General features: G+C 37.3%; 1 protein-coding gene across 1 annotated transcript; it reads left to right on the forward strand.

Moving 5' to 3' along the window:
• Window positions 1-513: 513 nt before the first annotated feature.
• Window positions 514-24255, forward strand: LOC140170234 (uncharacterized). The gene is made up of 6 exons (XM_072193568.1): window positions 514-624; window positions 4520-4583; window positions 7491-7649; window positions 8632-8796; window positions 18519-18683; window positions 19923-24255. The coding sequence occupies exons 2-6, from the start codon at window positions 4529-4531 to the stop codon at window positions 20054-20056; spliced, it is 678 nt and encodes a 225-aa protein (XP_072049669.1). The 5' UTR covers window positions 514-624; window positions 4520-4528; the 3' UTR covers window positions 20057-24255.
• The last annotated feature ends 755 nt before the right edge of the window (window positions 24256-25010 follow it).

Consider the following 25010-nt stretch of genomic DNA (forward strand, 5'->3'; position numbering starts at 1 on the left):
AAAAGGGATCATAAATATTCTTGAATATGAAGAAATATGATTTTTTGTGTTCTCTGGTCAGAGAGTCTCATGCACTGTAAATTCCCATTCCAATTGGCAGAAAAAAAGGTTTTTTTTTTTTTTTTTATTTGAAGACACGGATTATAAAAAATAAAAATAAAAACCGCATTTCGCATTTGACTTTCTTGACCTGCTACAGGAAACAAACATGTTTTTTGGGCCTGATACCGGAATCATTTTGATATTGGGTTTCAATGACCGTAATTATGCTCATATATCAGTACACAGTTCTCAACCCCTAATATGCTCTTACACTAATAGAATGACCTTTGAATATGGTTGATAAAAAAACTTTGAGCTATGATTTTTGAATAGAGATTACCGGTATCGAACTATGTCACGGGGAATGATGTGACGTTTGAAAGTGCAGAGCGTGCGGAAATTGGTTCTGACACGCAAGAAAATGATTACATATTGATTACAGGTTGATGCAGATTAAACAATTGAAAGAATCATGAACCAACGAATATATAAGAACCACCTGAAGGCAAGCATCTTCACTTCTCTGCGGACTTGGTTCTTCGAAGCATCAACAGCAAAGTGCGTCAATAGCAAGGAAACAAGGTAAGATTGATCTTTTAAGGTTAGCAACTATTTTGAACTTTTGCGAATTCACAGCATCTTGCGAATGGTATTGAGCTTTGGCAAAAAATGCATTGATCATTTCATAGCAAGTGTATAGGAGAATTCAAATAAAATAAAACAAACGAAGACGGGAAACAGTTGTACAGCAAAATATCACAGATATACTTTTGTACGTCCAGGTGGTGTATGACGTGCAGTCCCTAAATTCAGTAAATTTTCATCGTCAACCGTGTAATTGAATGGGATTATTTTGAAATTTTAAAACGCTCGAATATCACAAACAAATAGGCCTATGTTGATAAATAATATAAATACAAGCTAAAACCGGTGGGGTTCGGTAATGAACCCCACAAAACTAACCGAGTATATGGAAAATGCCATACGGCCGGGCGGTTTCACGAGTTGCCGGCTCGATCATGTCATCCGCCGCCTGTGTACGTCCTTAGGTTATGTTGTAAAGAGGGCTGAAACAACAACACTTTTATAAAACGTACATGACTCATTCACAACAATAAATCAAGCAAGTTTTCAAAGTATATGATTTGTAGAATGAACATTTGCAAAACATCAAAGTGTTATCTTTCAATAATATATTGATTTAGATAATGAAAATCGATTTTTTGGCTGCTTCGACCAACAATACCTCATATACCCTAAAATAATTCGCTTCTACCGCTGCTCTACAGCTCTCTACCATGATGCTTTCAAATAGTCAAAAGCTAGCAAGTCGGTAAGGCGTTCGACTCCGATGCATTGGTGCTTTACGATGCGAGTTTCAAATCGGCGCAGCTGTTTGTTTACGTGAAATACTTGAGCTAACTCCCTTGAGCATGTAACTGATTGTTTGCGTTCTGGGTTACCCGTACGAGAACTCGAGGATCTGATACGGGTTGCGAAGGTTTATTGTGGTACGCATACGGTATGCGCTTCTTAATAAATTCCTTATTAGGCCTAAATTGTTTACCTACATTATGGTGTATCTTGGGCATAGTGCAAAATGTGCTGAGGTCGCGCCGCGCAAGTGGGTTTACGCATAAATCACTGCGTTTTTTGTCATGTATTATGGCCTGCATGCAGTGCGCAAAGTACCAGTTAGCCTATATGCTGCACTTTAACGGGCTCTGTTGCAAAATTCTAATAAATATCAATAAAAGCTCGTCATTTTTGTTGTATTTTTCATATGCTCATTATGCATTGCTAGTGACAAGTTGCATTTAGTTATACACTTAATGTTTCTACTTGTTGTTACCTTGTAAAAGGGATGTTTTAAGCTCCCGAAATGTTGGTTGATTTGTCTTTTTTAACCTATATTCGACAAAGAGTCTTCACCAATTATTTCGCTTGGTTTCTTATATTAGGAATCTTTGAGATCTAAATTCGCCGTAAAAGTAGTGATGTGACAGAATTGCCATAGCGATAGGTGATTTTTTAAATGTATTGCCCTGCACTCTAAGTAGGCTACACTCGTCTGCGTATGTGTACAATCATAATTAAACATCTAAAAAAAAAAGTAATTACCCCCTAAAAATATTGGACATTATTCACAAACGGGCTATTGTATTACAAATCTGTAAAATGTGTTGGAAGCAGAATTTATTTCTGTACACATTGACACCTCGTTTGTAGCAGTTGTCTAAATATTGACGTCACCAATGCAACCCAAGATTTGAAAGTTGCAGTAAATTCCGTCTATAGCACTTTGGTGTGTTTAAGTAAAAACTTTGGTTATTTGAAAAGGGAATGAAAGAGTTGTTTTATTTTGTATTTGTAATATGTAGGAGTAGAGGTTCCTGAAAATACCAGTAATTTCTAAAAAATGTCAATGCTAATTATTTTCAGTTATTAATAAACACGCCCATGTGATTTTAAAGTGTTACATAAACCTAAACATTTTTATTTGCAGTGTATGCACAATTATGGAGTGAACCTCTGAATAAAACTCTAAAATGTACCACACGGCACAAACAAAGATTGAATCAGCAGGGCAAACTTAAACTGATCAATGCCTTTTGTTTGAAGCACAAATTTATAATATTGTTTTTATCAATAATCAATATTATTAATGAGCTAAAATTACTGACAAGTGTCATTAATTGTTGCCAATATATTGCTAAAATTCAATGCATAATATTGTTCAGGGTACTTCGTTAAGGGTACTTTGTTTCTCGGTTTTAAAACAGCAAAAATGCTGTGAAAAACATTCGTGGTCACCTCGAGGTAGTTTGTGTGTGCGATGACACCCATACCATAAGTACAACCAGGCCGTTGCAACTCATATACCACCGCAATGCAAAAAGGTGGCGACACTGTCGGCTTCCCCCGTGTATTACCCGCCAGCGCCATTGATAAGTCACGGCCGCTGCCATTAATATTGAATATTGCTACAATTCATTTGTTTATGTTTCTTATATTCTTTCTTTTATAACTATGACCATTTATACCTGTACGTTAAATATTAACTGTCATGACTGTATCCGTTTGTTTGGTAAATTTTCATGAAATATTGATAAATTGAAGAATTTGTAATTAAACCCTGGGCGTCGCCATTTTAGAAAAGTGAAGAAAAATGCTGCTGCCACCACGACAGTACTAAAAGCTATATGCGTAGTGCTGTGGAGACTTACTTTAACATGACGTCACGAATATGCTAATTAAAGAAAAATGCTGCTGCCATCTACGTCCACATGTTGCAAGCGTGACGATCGCTGACTTCACATCGAAGATCGGAGTTGCAAGTCCATCGCACTTCGTGCTCTATTATACGTCCATGGTACAACATGCAACTTTAAAGATACATTCAGTGATCCCAGCAAAAGTGTAAAAAACAATTACTGAACATTTCATTAAAATTTATTTTTCTTAGATTAACAATTTGACAAAAACGAGGAAAACAGCAGTGTTGACAAAGCCCGGGGGGGTTCTCAGTACAAATGACCATACGGGGACGTGCCGCAAATATGGGTAGCATTTTCAGCCTCTCGGTATATCAATGACCCCTTTTTCAAAGCCTATTTTGGTATATAAATGGGTCCTTTTTTCAAAATTTTCTCATTTTTTTCGGAAAATAGCCCAATTTTTCCTTAATCTAGCAAAAATTTTCCCAAAATTTTGGGAAAATTTGTAAAAACTAAGACAATTTGGGTTAAATTTGGCTGAAAATTTTGACTTTTGGTATATAAATGGGTCCAAATTTCTTGAAAAATTGGTATATTTATGGGTCCACTTTCAAATTCTCAGCGGCACGTCCCTACCAAAACCAAACTTGAGTACCCCCCCGGGTGACAAAGTTGAAGCCTATTCAAGGACAAGTAGCTAATTTCTCTAAAATGCCCTATGTTAACTGACGGGTTTCAGCTTATAACCACTATATCAGTTATATAGCAGGCTATTTCCCGAATAAGCAAATCGCGGAGTAGGTCTTTAATTAATGAACAAAACAAGGAATTTGTTTTATTTGGTTTGAAGTGTGTATTCCTGGGTAAGATGAGATGCAATGCTCTTTAAAAATGACATTCCTGTAAAAAATAGACAATTGTTTTACCGTTATTTTACGGAAATATTTCTAACAGACTGACTGTAAAACTTCAACAATTCCGGTGGTTTTTTTTACTTCAGCATGTTAAGATTGCTTGTACAAAGAATCATTGTACCGGGTGTCCCAAAAAAGGTTACATGTAGATTTCTGAAAACAATCTATCTATAATTTACCCCATGAAATGTTCATAATAAAAACAATTTACCCAAATTACTTAGATCTTGTGAATCTTATCGCATTTCTTCCATTGCTCCTTAAGTGGTCATTTTGTTTGTTTGTTTGTTTGTTGTGGTGCGCTTGTCTAAAAACTGTGTTTGTCTTGGTTTTCTTTTTTTACAGATATTCAAGATGCAGGCGACTCTCTCAATTTTGTTGCTTCTTTCCGTTGGGATATGCGTGAAAGGTATATATAATACGATTTATGTCGTCTGAGGGCGGGCAAGAAAGTGATTGTGCAACGACTGCTTCATGTTAGATTTTGAAATAGCATGTTCAGTTACCCTTAGGCCTAACACCTTAACAATCCCACGTTTCAAGTTCTCAGTTTTAGTCTCTCTTTTGTTCAGAAACCAAAAATGGATCAAAAAAGGAGCAGATCTTGTCTGCAATCATAACACCGAAAGCTGAATTTATACTTCAAGTTTCTAGCAAAGGGTAGAGACAAAGATATTGGTAATGACGTCAGTCAAGAGCTCAGGCAAATTTTAAATGACAAAGGGCAGCTATTGCAAAACCACTTCTTGCATTAAATTTGATGTATTTAAAGGATGTCTCCAGCAATGACAACATTATGCATTATATGATAGAAAATTAACTATCAAGCACGAATCACGTGGTTTTATTTGAAACAAACTCATATTAACTATAAAAACGAATTAATACATGCCGTTTCTCAACACGCGATATTCAAAATTCCCGGGCGCCGAAATTGTCCAGTGCAATGACGTCCTGGTAATACAATAAAGGCTGACAACAATTGAACACAGTTAACCATGACGTCATTGCACTAGACAATTTTAGCGCAGGAAATTTGAATATCGCGTGTTGAGAGCCGGCTGTTTTTATTCATTTTTATGGTCAATATGAGTTTGTTTCAAATAAAACCACTTGATTTGTGCTTGATAATAGAGGTTATCCATGTTCTATAAGCTGCATATCCTACCAACGACTGCTATACCTTGTTTAGGACATTCTAAAGAAGTACCTGCATGTGCAACCATGGCTGTTTCAAAATAGCCCGCCAAAGTCATACAGGTAAGTCCGAGGTCGTGCATTGAATTAGTTTGAATGAGGAATACTACGGGAACCAGTGCCTTTTGTTAGAAGTCACACATGAGTGAAGTGGATAACCTCTATTGTTTTTCTAACATATAAGGCATAAATTTGTGATTGCCGGAGTCATCCTTTAAGCTGAATTTATAGATGAGTTGACCTCAATGTTTATCAACAAAGGCAAGGGACCAGTATATCGATATGCTTCAGCGAACAGTATACAACCACTACACTGTTCAATAGCCTTATTATGAAGTGGCGGGAGGTTTAAAAGCACGGGCCCTCAACAAAATATATGATGCGCGCGCATACTGCCAGGCAAAAAACGAAGGAAATTATGATGATGCAATGACGTCAGAAGTCAACTCATCTATACTCGATCGTTTGTGCGGAAAAGCGATTCTCGCGCATGCTCAGTGTTTACTTCCGTTTTCAGAGCGTCAAGCCGATCAATCGATACCATATCGCTGAGGCAAAAACGATGTTGCTTTTGCGAGTTGAAGAAATAGCAACTTTGGAGCGATATCGCTTGACATGTGAATGCATCAACCAATCATTTACTACCAACTGGATCTATTCTGTCGGTCCGTGTCACGTCACTTCCGGTTGATAATGCGACTCACGGTCGAGTGAAAACAAATTCTTGGTTAGATTTTTTCTTCATGATTTCTGTCATTAGTGTTGTGTATATCTCGATCACAAATAGTCATCAGTGAAATCAAACAAGTTTCTAAGTCTGCAGAGTATTAGTTACTTACTTGATTTATCGTTTAATATAGTTACAAACAAATAAATTCCATGGCTTAGTGTCGGTTTTTCCGAAATTGAAATTGGAGTGAGCAACATCGATATTTAGCCTCCTTCACCGCCGGTTTATGTCATTCATAACAAACCGTGAGCCACGTGAAGCTTGGGTCCAAGACTAGAAGTAGCCCGGATGTTGGACCGACAGAATTATTTTGCTAATTAATTTACCTTTTTCGATTATTAACTTTCACTACTGAATCAATTCAAAGTAATAATTATTGGCTGCAATGGATGTTATAAAAATGTATTTTGTGGCGCCATTTAGAACATTTTAATTGTCGTCTGCAATCTCTATCGCCGCACGGTTGTTTGATGGGATCATTTATTAGTTTTTCAAATAAAACGTCATCATGTCCAACCAAATTTTAGGCTTAAACAGCTAAATGTGATATCATGCTAAGGTATGAGTTATTCTCAACTTTGATTACCCCTCTTTTACAAATTATTCACTTTTATAGCATTTTAATAGCTAAAATTGGGGGCGCTATTTAGTTACTGGAAATTACTCTTTCAAGCTTTTAATACAAATAATTCCTTTTATTGATTGATAAAATATGTTTATCAAATTTCCTTGTTGCTTGTTTCACCTATTCCAGCTGTTTAATGGCGGTATTAATCACACAACCCTTGCAAATAAAGAAATATGATTTAGGATAAATAGCGCCATCTATAATTTGCATTTAGTTAATAATGAAGCCAATTTTATATACATCAAACAGCCGTGTGAATCAATTCAAAGCAATAATTATTGGCTGCAATGGATGTTATAAAAATGTATTTTGTGGCATTTAGAACATTTTAATTGTCTTCTGCAATCGCTATCGCCGTGAAAGTATTAATACAAAAGCGACGAGCGATGCATCGCAATCGCTCGGCGATCGAGTATACAGCAAAATGAGGACAATGTCACCAAAGTTCAAAGTTATGAGCTGATTTACATTCAAATTCTCATTGAAATCGTTAATGTTTAAATGGCGTTTTCAACTTAACTATATACAAATTGGCTTTCTATTGTCTCATTTTGATGACATTTACAACAAATTTAAAGAGCTGATTAGAAATTTATTATTTTCTATTTGAAGGTTCTGAGGGGTACAATCATTCATATTGCTTACGTAACCTTTTATCATCATAATGGAGCTCCAGAAAATGATGCCGAAAATTAAAAGTGTAATTCTATGCAGCTTTAACTAACCATATTAATATAATTTCTGTTTTTTACGAAATAAAGCATCATGTATATGGCCTTCTGATGGTACAGTAGTAGAGGTCGGTGGCTCCTTTGTACCAACCAATCCGGCGAACACATATAGTAACTGTGACTGCGAAACAGGAGGCTGGAAATGTGACACAGTTGATTCTATGAATTCTATTAAGAGAGCAGGAGCAGGTATGTTGTAAATTACAGGAAAATTACGGAAAAAATGTGTAATTATTCAAAATTTCGCAGACACAATTGTATCCCCTTCATCATTTCCATTCTAAAAAAGTGTATGCTTTCAAAAAGGTCTACATGTCATGGTTACTTTAAAAATGATAATGCAAATAAACTCAATGTTGGGGAGGTGTGTATATGGACACTTAACTACGTACAATTGAAAGGAGCTTCATTTTACTTACACCACGGTTTTCTTCCGTTTCAAAAATATCCATAAATGACAATTTTATCTAATAGTGCGGTATGGTATGTATTCCCGTAGGATTTGTTTGCTAAAATTGATTTTTTTGGTGTTTTGACTTCTATATGGACCAAACTGTCATAAAATGACGGGGTTCAAATTTTCACACCCCTCCCTCGCTTTTTGGGGGTCACCTAAGTTTTGGCCCCCGTAACCTATTTTTGAACCTATTTCTAACATTTGTTAACAAATATTAATAATGTTTGAAACTTTTTTGTATCTGTTAAAGTATACTGAATATTAAGGGACTATCCTACCAATTTTTAATTTTTTCAATAACACTTTAGCTATGATCATTGATAAAGCCTTTCATAGACGACGGAAGCGGGGTGATAGGCCTACATCCGCCCCTAAAATTTGGCGAGGGGGACGTCCCTCCCTAAAAATCGTAATAGAAGAAAAAAATAAGCAATGATTGCCCTATGCATCTTACTTTTTAACACGAAAAACACTCTGTTTGGGCCTAAATTAGGTACAATTGCAAAATTTGTGGCTAAAATAGTCTGAAATTGAAATTTTTCGCGCGCTTCGTGCAAAACCAAGTCCATGTAAAACATCAGGACTAAAATATACTCGTCCCCGACCCCCCCCCTAAATTATAATGCTTCCGCCGCCACTGAAGCCTTTAATCTTACACAACGATTGAGAAATATTTTAACATTTACTATATTTATTTCTTTTCAATGAAACAAGAACAATGTGTATGGCAAGCAGGAAAGGATAATGAAAAGACAGTCAACATGAATGAAGAATTCGATCCAGAACACGATTTTTTCGGAAGTTGTACTTGCATAGCAGGGGCTAATGGCAAGCCAAAATTTTCTTGCGTTGGTAAATCAGCAGCAAAGAGAGGAGGAGGTAGGTAAAATAATTATATGGATTTTCATATTCTTGTCATGGTTACTTCAAAAATTATACCGAAAATAAACTTTAGGTCAATATGGGGGAGGGGGGTTGTCCGTTTACGGACACTTGTAACTATACGTACATGCAATTGCAATGAGCTTCATAATTATTAACACCACCATTTTTCCCATTTTATTTCATCTGGGGAAAAATACCTAAAATGACAATTTTTGTATTGAGTTATCCCTCACTTTTAAGCCATTACTACCATTTTTTAGTTTCTTTAAAAGGGGGTACTACACCCCTGGCCAATTTCATGCCTATTTTTGAATTTTTCACAACAATTATAGCACATTGGTGACAAGTAAGGTATGTATATTATAGGGGCAAGGACTACAACTACTGTACTGGAAATTCAGCAACTCAAAGCAAGTAGTTATTGATTTATTGATCAAATATTGGTTTTCCCTCATTTTGACTGTAACCCCACAACTGTTGTCTGTGCTGAAATAAAATTTATAGTGCAATAGTTGTAGTCTTTGCCCCTATAATATACATATCTTACTTGTCCCCAATGCGCTATAATTTTTAAGAAAAATGCAAAAATAGGTATAAATTTTGTCAGGGGTGTAGTACCCATGGAGCTATTAAGAATGGAGAGGCAATAGATTATGTAACGTATTGTACACTTTTACAGATTTGAAATCTGACAAGCTATTCATCGAAAGGTACCTTTTGTTTGGGACAAAGGGCTTCCACCATTAAATCAGTAAGCTAACCCGACAGTGTATTAACGCTTTACCTAGCAGACTACTGTCAATAAGTGATCAAACGAAAGTCGCGTGAAAGCGCTTACTATAACGAAAAGTACCTTTTGTTGCCATACCACTCAAGGGTGTAATTGAGTAGCCGTATATGGTTGGCTAAGCAGGTCATAACGTGTACTAATACGTGTATTCGAAATTTCGAATACGCGTAATGGAATCAACCAATCAGCGTTTAGATTCGAGAACGTGGGTTATAATTTCGACCTCGTGAGACTGCCCGCATGTGATATCAACGCAATTGGCACTTGTCCTCGTGCACTAATAACAAACTTCACTTAATAATCAAAAAGCTTATAATTATCATAAGAATAAACTATAAGAAGCGGCAGAAGAATATGAATGAAGATTATTTTGAAGCTTTTTGAAACGGATGATATAGCATTCATTTCTACATACTTACAAAGTATGATGTTTTGCATAACTTTTATTTTGCATAAAGAAACACTGCGCGATGTGTGTTGTAAGGGTGCATACTACCAAATTACTGTCCCCATCATTTATTAGACATTAGGATAATCATCCCTGAAAACAGAAACATACAGTCATGCAGCGTACACTTAAGTGTGAAACATGTGTTTGAACCTGAGGTAGGCCTATACTAGTTTCAGGTTTGAACATACATGAACACTAACTTATGCAGGATATACCCCATGCAGCATACGCCTATACAGTACAGTAGGTCTGACCAAACACGGAGAAGTTGAAGGTCACTCTGTATATTTATCTTGTACCTGACCAGCATGCAAATCCCTCAGAATTTAGAGAACCGCAGGTCAAGGGCATGGCTGTGTATGTGTTGTTCGGTATCGGCCGCTTTAGGGGCAGGATACGGTCACTGTTCTAATATTCTCCACTTTCAAAGAATAATTCCTATTATAATTTATATGTAGCCTAGCCTAATACTTTAGGATTCAGTGTGGAGACAGATATATACAGATATTGCTAATTCATTTGTTACATACACTATCCGCTGTTTAAAATGTTTTTATTCCAGGACGGAATAAGTTGGTATAGTGGAGTGTATCCTATCTATTATTTGCTACATTAGAAAATATTTCAACACGGAATAAATGCATTTTAATTCCCCAAGAGAATTTTTGAAAAAGCATTTTGTATAAAGGAAGCCGATAGGCCTACCTTTAACCCTTCTCCCTAAAAAGATATGAAAATACCAAAAACGACTTTATTCTCTGATCTTTTAGCATGTTCTGTTCATTCCCGTCATTTCTTACAAAAACGGCGTGATGTAGCACGGTGAGGATTAAAATTATTTCCGAATTTTTATCTGCAGTGAACGAGGTTGTTTACGTGCCTCGATTTAAATACACGGGCTTTAAAAATTCCCTCCCACGTTCTCGAAACTCAACGCTGATTGGCCTATTCTATTACGCGTATTCGAAATTTCGAATACACGTATTAATACACGTAATGACCCGAATAGCCAACCATAGCCGTAAGCTCAAAAGGCACACATTAGCCGCTGATATGCAGTTCGTTGTGACCCCACTGACTGTAGGTGCTTCATTTAAATAAATTGAATGTGCTTGCTGAATGATTCAGATCAAGGCTGCCATGTCTGCATGTCTATTACTGTATAATGGTAATAGCTACGTATACATGTAACATATAATAAGTATACCGGTATAGGCCTATATAAAAGTTGTTTCACAAATTGACATTTTATTTTATTTTAAGACTGTCATAAACAGTGGCGTACTGAAGGGGGCAGCTCTTTTGTGAGAGGTCTTGGGAGGGGATGAGGGAGGAAGAGGTGGAGGAGGGGACATGAAGAATGAGAGGGGGGCTGCACTACAAATATTACTGTATCCAAATGCTTGTTAAATTACTCGCGCATGCTCCAGCCACTGGACCAATCACAGTGGACTCAGCGAGATCCTGCCGATGTTTGCCGAATGACCAGCCGAACTTTTAATCTTCGTGTGTTCGGCACGGGGATTTTAGAAAGGTCTTTGTGGGTTGAATGATGTTTTGAATTTGACAACTTTCTACTCGCATTTAGACAAAATGGCAATATACACGAAGTTTTTTAAACCTTGAAAATCGGTGAAGAGATAAGGAAAATAATGACATTTTTCAGCGCACATGTTTTTGATCATCGGAATTTTTAGGCAAGTTGACAATTCTGAAACATTTTGAGGTATAAATTTCATCGCAAGATTCACAATTTCTTGGGTTTTTTCGATGAATACTTTGATTTTTTCCATCATCGGAAAACTACACAGTATAACACTGTGCAAGTTTTAACGTGTTACATTTACGAGTTTTGTGTTACATTTAAGCCAAAGTTGGACCAAATTTGAGTAATATTTCGGATTTTCCCGTTTCTACTGCACCGAAGATCATAAGGCCGAATAAAAATAAAACATGTTTCTTGTCCCCTCCCGCTTCCTTTTTTGAGGCCGCTTCAAATTTATTTTCAGTTTTTTTAAATTCAGTCAACACTTTTGAAGAAAGATGTCTTGGAAGTTGATATGTTTTCTATAGCCTTGCCAATATGCAAGAAACATTTCAGGATGGTTCTGTGATCACTAGCAGGGGCGTACCTACCAGAACAATAAAATAAAAAGGGCCTCAAGCCCCTCTTCCTCCTTTTTTAAACCCGGACGAGAAACATGTTTTTATTTTTACTCGGCCAAATCATCCTCCAGTTACGCTCCAGAAGACATGCAAATGCATGGAGTACAATACCAATCACCTGTTTAACTGGTATTGATCAAAGTAATTCTTTGTACTCCATGCATTAGCATATCTTATGGAGCGTGTCTGGAGGATGATTTGATTCACGGCGGGAAATGCAGGGCAGCGTGAGTGAACACGGGTCACTGAATTAGCATAAAGGTCACACAAAACAGCTTCCGCGCAAGCGTGGTAACCTCACAGTGAAAAGTTTGACCTTACAAAGCTGTCGAGTATTTAGATACAGCAGTATAGTGTGTAAGTTCGTAGTGGGCTGGAGGAAGAGAGAAAGAGGGACAAAAAGTATGAGGGGATTGATAAGGGAAGGGAGATAAGAGGAGGGAGTGATACTTTAGCAATGAAAGAATAAGTACAGAGAAAGGAAAAGAAAGGAATGACAAATAAATGTAGGCCTTATAATAATTATTATAGAAACTAAACACAGCCCCTCCCCACACACATAGGCCTAACACTAACAGCACTATAGGCAGCCATTCGATGATGTCAATGCCTTACGTATTTAAAACGCCCAGTCAGATGTATTTTACAACGCACTGAAGGGTCTATTGTTCTATTGTTTCCGATTTGAGCGCTGACATATTGGAAAATGTTTGCCAATCAATATTCATGAGAGTGTACATTCAACGTCCAGTTATCAAAATTGGGTGACATGTGTTTGGCAGGTGTGAAATATATCTGACTGGGTGTTTTAATTACGTAACGTATTAAGGTTTTGGCATCATTAAATGGCTGCCTAGTGCTGTTATATGCTTAGATTCTATATATAATAATAATTATTATTTTCTTTATTCATTCCTTTCTCTGCACTTATTCTTTCTTATGCACACACTTCAGCAGTGGCGTAGATTTATTTATGACATGGGGGGTTAGCATAGGCCTATTGAAACTAAACTGGTGAAATATGGGACAAACGTGGAATCAATTCACGCGAAGCGCTAAAAATGGCATTTTGTGGCTAAAATGACCAAATATGAGGTTAATTTTGACAGAAACCAATACACAGGCGTCAATAGTAGGGGGAGGGTAATTATATCGAAAATCCCCCCTGGCAAAATATTGGGGAGATTTATCCCCAACTCCCCCCGATCTTCGCCGATGTAATTTAGAGCCCTGTCACTGCATCGCTCTCATTCTACCTCTCTCTCCTTCTCCCCCTCTTCCTTTCTTTTTTGCGCTAAAATGGATTTACCCCCACCCCAACTTCCCCCCTCCCCCGATCTACGCCTATGTAATTTAGAGCCCTGTGACTGCATCGCTCTCCTTCTCCCCCTCTTCCTTTCTTTTTTTATTTTCCGCCCTCCCCTACAATCTCGATCACCCATCCGCTTCTCCTCTTTTCATCTCTCGACCCTCCTTCACTGCCTCAATTGGACCTGGCTTTTAAAATGGATATTCGTGATATTAAGAAATCCATTTGATTTTATTGAACAGGCCTATATAACCAACGCTCTGCAGGGTCTATTGTTCTATTGTTTCCGATTAGAGCGCTGACATATTGGAAAATGTTGCCAATCAATATTCATGAGAGTGTACATTCAACGTCCAGTTTGCGAAATTGGGTGAGTTGTGTTTGGTAGGTGTGAAATACATGTGACTGGGCGTTTTAATTACGTAACGAATAAAGGCATTGACATCGTCGAATGGCTGCCCAGTGCTGTTATGTGTTTAGTTATTATATAGGCCTAATAATTATTATTAAATGTATTTATCATTCCTTTCTTTTCCCTTCTCTGTACTTATTCTTTCCTAGGCCTACATTTTATCACTCCCTCGCTCTCATTGTCCCCTCTCACCCTCCCTCTCTCATTCCCATAATTTTCCTTATATTTCTATTTATCTACTTGTCTTTATTATCCCTTCCTCCAGCCCTCATTCTCATTCTCCATATCCACTCCTCCCCTCTTCCTCCCTCCCCCTCCCAAGACTTCTCACAGAGGTGAATCTGTCCCTCCCCAACCCCCTCCCCTCTTTGGGTACGCCACTATTTCTATACTAATCTCCTTCTTAAAATAAAATTAAATGGAAATTTCTTTAAAACAACCTTTATAGGCCTATACTTATACTTACATGTAGGCCCTATACGTATAGCGATTACCATTATAGTGTAATATAGATATATGGACTGGAAATGGCAGCCTTCATACATTCTAATGTGTAATCGATCACCAAGAGCATTCAATTTATTTAAATGAAACACCTATCGTCAGGTGGGTGGTAAAGATGATTGCATCGACAGCTAAAGCCTCCTTATAGTCTTCAGACCCACACAAGCACACATTTGGGATACATTGAGTACAATGGTACCACTTTACACATGACTGCCCTTACACATGACTGTAGTGTGGTCACTTATTGATACTCGCCTGTTGTGTAGAGCGTTAATATGATGCCGGGTCAGTGACCAATTTAATGGCGGAACCCTTTATTCGAAACAATGGTACCACTTTTATGAATAGCCTGTCGCAACTTCTAATCGGCATCAAACGAACAAAAGATTATATAATCTATTGCGACTCTATTTCTATTTAAAACCTCTTTGTATATAACCATGATAACAACATAACAGCTGCGAAGTAGTTAATTATAGAAAGTGACACAGATAGACCTATATACCTGGCAGCAATGACACGTTGTTACGGGTAATCGATCAGCAACTCTATTGAATTTATTTAAATGAGGCGCCTAAATTAAGATGGGCGGTCAATAATTCTATGTCGAGGGTAAAGTGTATTTTTGTGTGTATGCAACAACTCTAGCACACGCTTGTGTGGTATTATAACAAAAGGTACCTCTCGTCCATGTAGACGCTTTAACGTGACTTTCATTTGATCACTTAAAGGAAATCTGTACCATAAACTAATCAATGGGTATATAGTTGCAGTAATAATAAAAACGACAAACAGTAAAAGTCCCAAACTTATATACGTACAAATAAAGGAGAAATTCTTAATTCCTTACGACGATGAACGGTCATTTTGCAATTCATGGCGGCGGACATATTGATACCCGATGAATTTTTTATTACGCTGTAACGGTACCCCGATATTGAAACCAGCGAAATCCCTGCCACCAGCCAAGGATTATTAAATCAGGATGTGACACTTCGTAATTTGCATGTGTCCAATTCATATGTTAATTGCATATTGTTATTAAAATGATGGTCTGACCTGGCCAGAGGGCGTTAATATAAATAGACGTTTGATCAAGGGACAGAGTAGTTTCTGTTTGTATCGGCTACCGAACGAAACATAATTATTATGCACATTCCGACCAGACTAGCTTTGCCAGGCAGAGTAGGCCATGAATATTATTTGAAGTTTTAATTACTAAATTACCATGTAAATTAACCGGTAATTTACCTACTCACAACACTGACATGAATACAAATTATTTAATAATATTATTTCCTCTATCGTTTGATCATGGTAGCTATAATACCTACCATGGTTTGATGTACAGGTTGGGGGGGGGTAAAATAGTTGTGTACTTTTAAATATTAAAATGATGAGGGTGGGGGTCATAACAGTTTTAGGTGGTCAACAAAGTTTTTGGTTCACGGAGAGGGGATGGGGGGTTAAAAAAAATTGTAACACGAAAAAATATATTGTCACCCCACCAAAGTATTTCTGAACACTCCCTAAACGTAGTTGATTTTTCAGCAAATGTTATTTTTCAGTGAGTTTTGCTTTTATTCTGTGTTAAATTATGGCAAACGGAAACAATCAAAATATGATGTAGCTAGGAAACAAATACTATAATCGCTCCTGGGTGTCACCACCCATGAGCTCCCATGCATACTTTTTAATGTAGGCCTACCGGTAGGGGCCTATTGCCAATCACAAAGTTTGAAATTGTAATTGTTTAATGTAGGCTACTCCCTAACAGAATGCGTTTATAGGCAAGCTGGCGAAGTGACGTACCGGTACTTAAATCGGATTAACTACCATAACAATAGATGAATACAATTTTGACTATATCGCCCGCACTCACGTTCATGTAGTAGGACCTACCGATGCATTGAACCATGGATGTCAAAGAAATGCTAATCACTTGCACCTGTAAGATTAGTCTCTTTGAAAAGAACGGTATTGTATTCAATCTTTTATATGATTGAAGACAGGTGTACAGACGGCTTGACGTGAGCCTATGATTTTTTTTCTGGGGTCTTGTGGTGTACGCTGGTTATCATCGATGTTGAAGTGCCTATAATAGTTCAATGTAAGAAAATGAGCCAATAGACGTGATGAATAAAGATCGGATTTTTGGATTATTAGTGGCGGTATACAATTAAATGTCAAAATTACGGTGCTATACTACTTTTCAACAATAATTCATACTGGCAGGCTACATCAATAAGTGTATTAGTGCAGATTGATATTTTTCGGGATACTTTTCCACAGGGAGGAAGCACATGGCAAAAACTATTGCCGCGGGTGCCATTTTGGAAGGTCACGTGAAGTGTCAAATGATTTTTTGACTTCAAATACTCACTGTATTTCATGCATATCTTATGATTGTCGTATACTTCCTTTCTATTATCGATAGTTTCAATTTCGACATTACTATATCAACAATACATTCCCTTATCAAATTAAAAGACTTTCTTGCAGAAACAAATCACTGTGGCCTGATGGGATCATAGTAGTTGACCCACTTCCGCCCGGTCTAACCTTGCTTGAGGGCGCTTTTTACTATCTTCAACAGGTTCGATTCGCTAAACTTACGACACCTTTATGTGGTGACCTCAATCACATGGGCTGAGTAAGAGTTGATGTGAATTATTCATAACCGATCGATACCTTGCCTCACTTTGTTGAGAGCAAGCCAACAAAATTTGCCATAGGTTTGCGTGGCTAAACAAAAGCCGTGAATTTAGTGTCACCCCCCTGCACCAGCACTCGCGCTCGTGAACTTTGGTGACACGAAGCGAATACTACCAAAGTTCAGATTCAACATTCGTTCAAAAAAAAACGCGACAATTTTTACCCATAAAACTACAGAAGAACATAAAAAAATGTATTTTAAGTAATATTTATGATCAACAATGTCTTTTGAGAACGAAAAGTAAAAATAGCACTAAAAACAAATTTCGCTGTGGGGTCGCGAATGCCATAGCAACATACGCTCGCCGTGGGTCTGTGTGAAAGGTTACGCTAACAGCTTGTGGCAGAAGCAGCTATCATGGCGGCTTCCATGAATCGCAGTAACGAAGGATTAAAAGTGCTTTTTCTTTGTTAGGAATATTCCGAAATTCATATAGACCGTCTGGTATGTTTAATTTAGGGGTATATAACTATATTAGCAATTGATTAGTTTATGGTACAGATTTCCTTTAATGACAGTGGGCTGCCTATATAGCGTTAATACGCTGTCAGGTCAGTAACCGATTTAATGGCGGAAGCCCTTTGTCCCAAACAAAAGGTACCTCTCGATGAATAGCTTGGCGGAAACTCTAATAGGCACAAAGGAACAATATGCGTTATGTAATCTATTTCCCCTCCTTTCTATATCTAACCTCCTTGGTATTTTACACCTGCCAAGCACAAGTCACCCAATTTCGAAAATTGGACGTTGAATGTACACTCTCATGAATATTGATTGGCAACATTTTCCAATATGTCAGCGCTCAAATCGGACACAATAGTACAATAGACCATTCAGTGCGCTGGTAGTACCCCCTTAACGCCGCTGGGATCACTGATAAAGCTATATAATCTTACACAACGATTGTGAAATATTTTAACATTTTGAAGACCTGAACGCAAGAAGACCGTAAGTCCACTTGGCCTCTCAACATGTATACACTAAAGTTACGTATAGTTTCTTAGGGTTTTATAATGTTTAATACATGTTCCAGGGTGAAAACATCATGAAAGGTTGTGAAAGATTTGTTTTGGCCCTGAACATGTATAAAACATTATCAAACTATACGAAACTATACGCAACTTTAGTATATACACGTTGAGAGGCCAAGTGGACTTACGGTCTTTTTGCGCTCAGGTCTTCATTCACTATATTAATCTCTTTGCAATGAATCAAGGACATGATGTGAAACAACAGGACCAAAATATACTCGTGCCGACCCCCCTAAATTATAATGCTTCAGCCGCCACTGAAGCCTTCAATCTTACACAACGATTGAGAAATATTTTAACATTTACTATATTTATTTCTTTGCAATGAAACAAGGACAATGTGTATGGCAAGCAGGAAAGGAGAATGAAAAGACAGTCAACATGAATGAAGTATTCGATCCAGAACACGAGTTTTTCGCAGAGTGTAAATGCGTAGCAGGGTCTGATGGCAAGCAAAAGTTTTCTTGCGTTGGTAAATCAGCAGCAAAGAGAGGAGGAGGTAGGTAAAATAATTATATGGATTTTCATATACTTGTCATGGTTACTTAAAAAATTATAGTGATAATAAACTTTTGGTCAATATGGGGAGGGGGTTGTCCGTATACGGACACTTGTTGCAATTGCAAGGAGCTTCATAATTATTAACACCAGCCTTTTTCCCGTTTTCCCATATTTTTTTTTTCATTTGGAGAAAAAAACCCTAAATGAGTTATCCCTTACTCTTAAGGGATCTAAAATGAGCGTTTATTGCGTTTCGACAGTATTTTTTGTGGGACATGAGAGCACCTCAGACCTATCGAATTGCATTCTGAATACGAAGCATGTCTTTCTGATATCAAATAATTTTCATTTTTGAAAATCACAATATAATACAAATTTTATGACAAATTATAAAAATTTGATATTTTTCAAATTTTTGATATATAACAGTCCTCGAAGTAAATTATATAAATCTAATGTTATATTCTTAAAGTGTATGTAGCAGGGAGGAAAAGCCGACGGTAAATTGAAAATTTTGACCTTTCATATTGAAGATATGGATTTTTTAAAAAAAAAAGACCCAATTTTTATTGGTGTTTTGGGGAAAAAAAATCCATATCTTCAATACGTGGTTTGCTAGTAAGGTTGCCCACATTTATGGGCCGGGGAATCCTACCAATTGGCCGTACTTAAGACGTGGATGTATATTAATAATCCACTGAGTCGCCACATTAATGTTACTCTTCGTTTAAATCCATTCCAAAAACAAAATATTGGCTGTTGTTTCCAAATTTTGCAGTAGGCCATGTACTAGTATATGTTATTTAACGGGACTCGAAAGTTAGCATGTTTAACCAGACCACACTGGCTTCTTGACATGCACGTGCAAACGAGAGCCTGCTACGCTTATTTATGCCAATGTATTGGTTATTTTTTTACGAGTTTTAACCACCCGCCGAGCTTTTTAAGTTTTAAATTATACTAGCTAAGACCTGTTCTGAGGCAGGGCCAGAAAAAAGGGCGGTTTCAAGCCTGGCTTAACAGGCTTGGGTAGACTACGGATACAGAAGAATGATTTCGATAAATGCAATTTTTACCGAAGTCTGGTGCTAATCGTACCAGCCTGGCACACACGGCTAACTATTGGACTTCGGGCTCCGTTAAGTCCAGTCTTACGACCTCGTTAGCCTTGAGGCTAGACTAGCCAACTGCTAAGCCACCAGTTGAGTAACTCGCCCTTATTGTTTTCATACCTCAGGCGGAGATTGCCGATACAAGAATATCAAAATTGGAGATGGACAGATCTACATGCCAACAGATGAAAACCGACCTACAGGCTTCGATTATAAGTTCTGTAAATGCGATAAAGGAAGCCTTACTTGCCAGGTGTAAAAAGAAAAATCCCGCCACTTTTTTACAGGTAGGAATCTGACGATGTTAAAATGAACTACCGCTGTTATTTTGTAAAAAAAGTATATAGAATTTTGCTCCAGTTTATCATGTTTAGGCCAAAAAAAAAGGTTTGTCTCAAAGCTCACGAGAAATTTAAAAACATATGCGAAATGCGATTTTTTTTTATTCCCGACTTTTTTTGTATGGTATTTTGAGAAAAAAGTCTGACTTTCGCCGATTTTTTCTTGAAAAAACTAAAAAAAATTTTTTTTTTTGAAATAAATACAAATTCCGCATTTGTTTTTTGTCAAATCGTGGCATTTTACAAACGCGCTAGCAAGCTTTGAGACGAACCTTTTTTTTTGGCCTTATTGGACTATGCACTTTTGGATATTATGTGTATAAAAAAGAAATTTTACCTAGCAACTGCGGACAGTGTAGGCTACGTAAAATTAAAAATTCGTTTCACGTCCGCGGTTTTTGCACTTTTTCGTGTTAAATTAACATTGCTTAACAGTTGTAAGTATTAAATGTAAATAGAAAGCAAAATTTACTACGCTACTAAAATTTGGTACACTCACGTCACCAGGATTGCTTTCACTTGCTCAACCGGCGTCATCAGCGGATTACTCTGAAAAATTCTTGTTTAATGATGTTGAAACACTCTGTAATATGCCTAACATCCATTGAAAACATCTAAATAACACGAATTACACCCATCACTTTCTTTTACGCTGTGACGTATGGCCAGGGTACTTTCAAGGGGATGGAGCAAAATTGACGAAAATGGACAACAATGAGCAAAAAGGCCAACCAATCTAACCGGTCAGCATCTCACAGGGGGAGATCCCGTCAGTGGCGTAACTTTGGGTCAGGGTGCCCCGGGCGAATGTAGATCGGGTGCCCCTGACCAAGGGTGTGCATGATGCAAAGCTAATCAATTTTATTTATTATTGAAAGCCATGCCATAGACCTACCGAATAATTTTTTTTTAAATTATTTATTTATAACATTCGGCCGAAGCCAGGCTAAACCCAATAGTGTTACAAATAGTGTTTCAGATCAAATTTATTTCATGTTTCAATGAACTTCTTGTTAATAAGAAATGTTTTCGCCAATGTCTTTACCTTTGAAGATTCGTCACTAGCTGCAGTGACGTAGCTAGGGGTTGTGGCACGCGGGGGCAAGAATACAAATTGCATCCTCTTCCTAAAACAAATGTGCATAATAATTTGGTCAAATCAAGTTGAGTTTAATTTATGCTGCAATGCGCGCCAAAAAACTTTGAAGGGACACCCAAATGAAGTGTAAGTCTATGCATGGTGGGTAAAGGTTTCCACTTCTTTCCTAAAACAAAGTACTACGTTTCTAAAGGATATTCAGGTCTTGGTGCCCCCCTTTGCCCGGGTATGCGGCCCCCCAGAGCGCATAGGAGTTACGCCACTGGGTACCGTAAGGGGAGGGGGAGACTAAACATGGCTACGCCGTGTCACTGCCTTACGAGGTATGATATTATAAATAATGTATTAGATAGAGCAGATGGCCTCTGAAACATGCCAAATCTAGAACGATATTGGGTGCACTTCACTATCAGGGATATCACCCATACACATGTATACTCACTTAAAACAGCGTCAAATTGACCCCGTATGTTGTTAAACTAATTTTAATCACAAAAAAGCCAAAATTTGACCACAATATGGGTAAGGTGCATAGTTAACGGGAGTCTCCGGCAAACATAATATTATGCCTTATATTGTTAGAAAAATAATTATCAAGCACGAATCACATGGTTTTATTTCAAACAATCTCATATTCATCATAAAAACAGTTGGCTCTCAACACGCGATATTCAAAATTCCCGCGTCGAAATTGCAATGATGGTTATTGGGCTCATTTGTCGTCAGTCTTCATTGTATTACTGGGACGTCATTGCACTGGACAATTTCGGCGTCCGGGAATTTTGAAGATTCGTCACTAGCTGCAGTGACGTAGCTAGGGGTTGTGGCACGCGGGGGCAAGAATACAAATTGCATCCTCTTCCTAAAACAAATGTGCATAATAATTTGGTCAAATCAAGTTGAGTTTAATTTATGCTGCAATGCGCGCCAAAAAACTTTGAAGGGACACCCAAATGAAGTGATTGGGCTCATTTGTCGTCAGTCTTCATTGTATTACTGGGACGTCATTGCACTGGACAATTTCGGCGTCCGGGAATTCGTTTTTATGGTCACTATGAGTTTATTTTAAATAAAACCACGTGATACGTGCTTGATAATTATTTTTTCTTGCATATTATAAGGCATAATGTTGTGATTGCCGGAGGCTTCCTTTAACTACTTACGGGGCCAATTTGACCACGCACGGTGGTATATATTGGTGGTTGATATTGTAGATTAAATAAAATAAAAACTGTATCATTGTATTTATTTTTGAAATATAAATAAACTCTTTGTTTCATTTTCTTTTCAGCTTAACCATTCAAACGAATTCTGACCGATCCGACCATCGAATTTTAATGTACATACTATATAGCTTACGAGAAATAATAGCGAGTAAAATGTCAAAAAGGTAACCTATATAATGTATAAGGATTCATTATATTATATTCACAATCTACTTTGTTTACTTTTATTCAATAGGTATAAATTGGAATTTGTATGATGTTAGACCAGGGATGTTAGTAGCTATTCACGTGGATAAAAAATTGGTAAAAAAAAGTTGGTAATGTACACGTGGTCACTGTCAACATAACCAACAAATATGGACAATTCAATTCATTCGGACATTACAGGGTCCCGTCTGCACCAACTTGGTATTGTGACTATCCAATTGGGTGGATTAAACCCGCTTAAAAATCGATCTTTAATATATTGTATTGTCTTCCATCATTCTTTTGTTGTAACACGGGTTATGGAATGTAAAGTCGTGTTCACACTGTCGGACATAAATCACTTATTACTGGTAATAAATCACTTATTACCGATAATAATCACTTATTACCGATAATAAGTGACTTATGTCCGACCATGTGAACACGACTTTAGTTATTTGAATTTGCCGGGTATTATTATCAATTCCAACTCCAGTGACACCTCATGTATATTGTCCTTGGTGGTATATTATTCTATGTTCTCTGGAAGGGCATGAAAGCTAGCACTATAGCCCTATTATATTGATATTTAGAGTAAAATGCTAATACCTATTACAATATATCTAGGTCCAGGGAAATTAATGCGGTGACACTGGAGCTGGAATAGATAATGACGTACTTGAAATACTGCCCTCCTTTGTCATGTTTGTGTACATCATACGTCGCATTGGCTAAAGTCGTGTTCACACGGTCGGACATAAGTGAGTTATTACCGGTAATAAGTGATTTAAGTCAGGTTAAGTTAACTTAAGTTAGGTGTATCCTTGGTGTAAGATGTTCGAGAGTTAGACTAGTGTTAAGACTCCTTTGAGGAAGTATTAAGCATCTTACGGAATAAAGCTATATAATCCTTCAATTCTAAGGCTAAAGTCGTGTTCACACGGTCGGACATAAGTCACTTATTGTGACTTATTGCTGGCAATAATTAAGTGACTTATATCCGACCGACTTACTTCTGCGCTATTTTAAACCGAAAGATACGCCTAACCATGCAACTGTATAGTCACATAAGTCACTTATTACCGGTAATAAGTCATTATTACCGATAAGTCACTTATTACCGGTGATAAGTCACTTATGTCCGACCGTGTGAACACGACTTATATCATGTGTATAACATGAACCCATAGTTTTACTTTGCCAGCGTGTTGCCGTCAGTGCATAATTCTACTAGTACTTGACTGCATGCCTAATATTTAATATGAACAACGAATACGATTCATTCATGGATTTTGCATACCCGTAGCAAAACGTACGCCTATGAGGCCTAGGCCTAAAACAAGTTCACGTAATTAAATGGGACGACTGTTGGCAGGTGAAAATATGCCGTACAGCTCAAACGAAAAGATTCATGAATACAGTTTTACATAAAAACATTAAAAGTAATTATGTAATTAAATTATAGGATCTAATTACTAGTAAGTGTCTGACACTACTACCAGTATATACCACAGCATATTTTTAAGTAGACAAAGCAGAATTGTTGCAATATTATGTTTCTTTTGAGGTACCAATAGTGCAATAAAAATAAAAAGTAAATTTAGAAGCGTTTTCAGTAGTGCTTATTTTATGTAATATCAGAAACTTGATATATTCTTGGTAAGGTATTTTGTTTGTTAAGTTTAGTGGGTTTTTTCAGACTGGCAACCCACCATATCCGACTGTTTCCTAGGCGACAGAAACCACCGTAGAGCGCGTCATTCAGAGACATTCTGAATCGGGACGAGGGGGCCTATTTACTCAATAATATCTTTAGCCAACTCATCACGCCCTCTACGGCGGGTCCTGTCGCCTATGAAAGGAAACAATCAGATGTGATGAGTTGTCAGTTTGACGAAACCACTAGTGTCGTGGTGAAACGTCACTATAAAGTTGAGTCTAACACCTTCATTTATTCCTTGGGATTGTACAAAAAGAACTATGTTAACAGGTGAATCTTACATTCCAAATGAACTTGTTCGTAGTTCTTTTGTATTTCTAAAACGTGCCGTACCGTTCACCCCATGGGGCATATTGGTTAATGTTGGCATGACAGTTCTGTTTGGCTCTAAGAGTGCCTAGAATACTCGCTTCTGTCTGGTGCATGAGGTCCCGGGTTCCATTACCTGTGGTGGCAGTTTGTTGCCGGGTATGCCTATATACTATTGACCTGAACCAAGAGTAGGTCTACTCCGTCCTTCGTTGGTCCCATGTACACGGTTGTTTGATATGATCACTTATTAAATGTTCTCTGAACAAAGCATTATCAATCAATCAATTTATTTCCATCAAAACTAAAACATACAAATAACAAAACATGAT

The sequence above is a fragment of the Amphiura filiformis genome, chromosome 14, assembly GCF_039555335.1.
Source record: "Amphiura filiformis chromosome 14, Afil_fr2py, whole genome shotgun sequence".
Taxonomy (NCBI): domain Eukaryota; kingdom Metazoa; phylum Echinodermata; class Ophiuroidea; order Amphilepidida; family Amphiuridae; genus Amphiura; species Amphiura filiformis.

What these genes read in the sequence shown, in the direction of transcription:
- LOC140170234 (XM_072193568.1), top strand. Translation starts at nt 4,529, where the DNA reads ATGCAGGCGACTCTCTCAATTTTGTTGCTTCTTTCCGTTGGGATATGC. An exon ending in TATTAAGAGAGCAGGAGCAG is followed by an intron (nt 7,650 to 8,631) that starts GTATGTTGTAAA and finishes CAATGAAACAAG; the next exon opens with AACAATGTGTATGGCAAGCA. An exon ending in AGCAGCAAAGAGAGGAGGAG is followed by an intron (nt 18,684 to 19,922) that starts GTAGGTAAAATA and finishes TTCATACCTCAG; the next exon opens with GCGGAGATTGCCGATACAAG.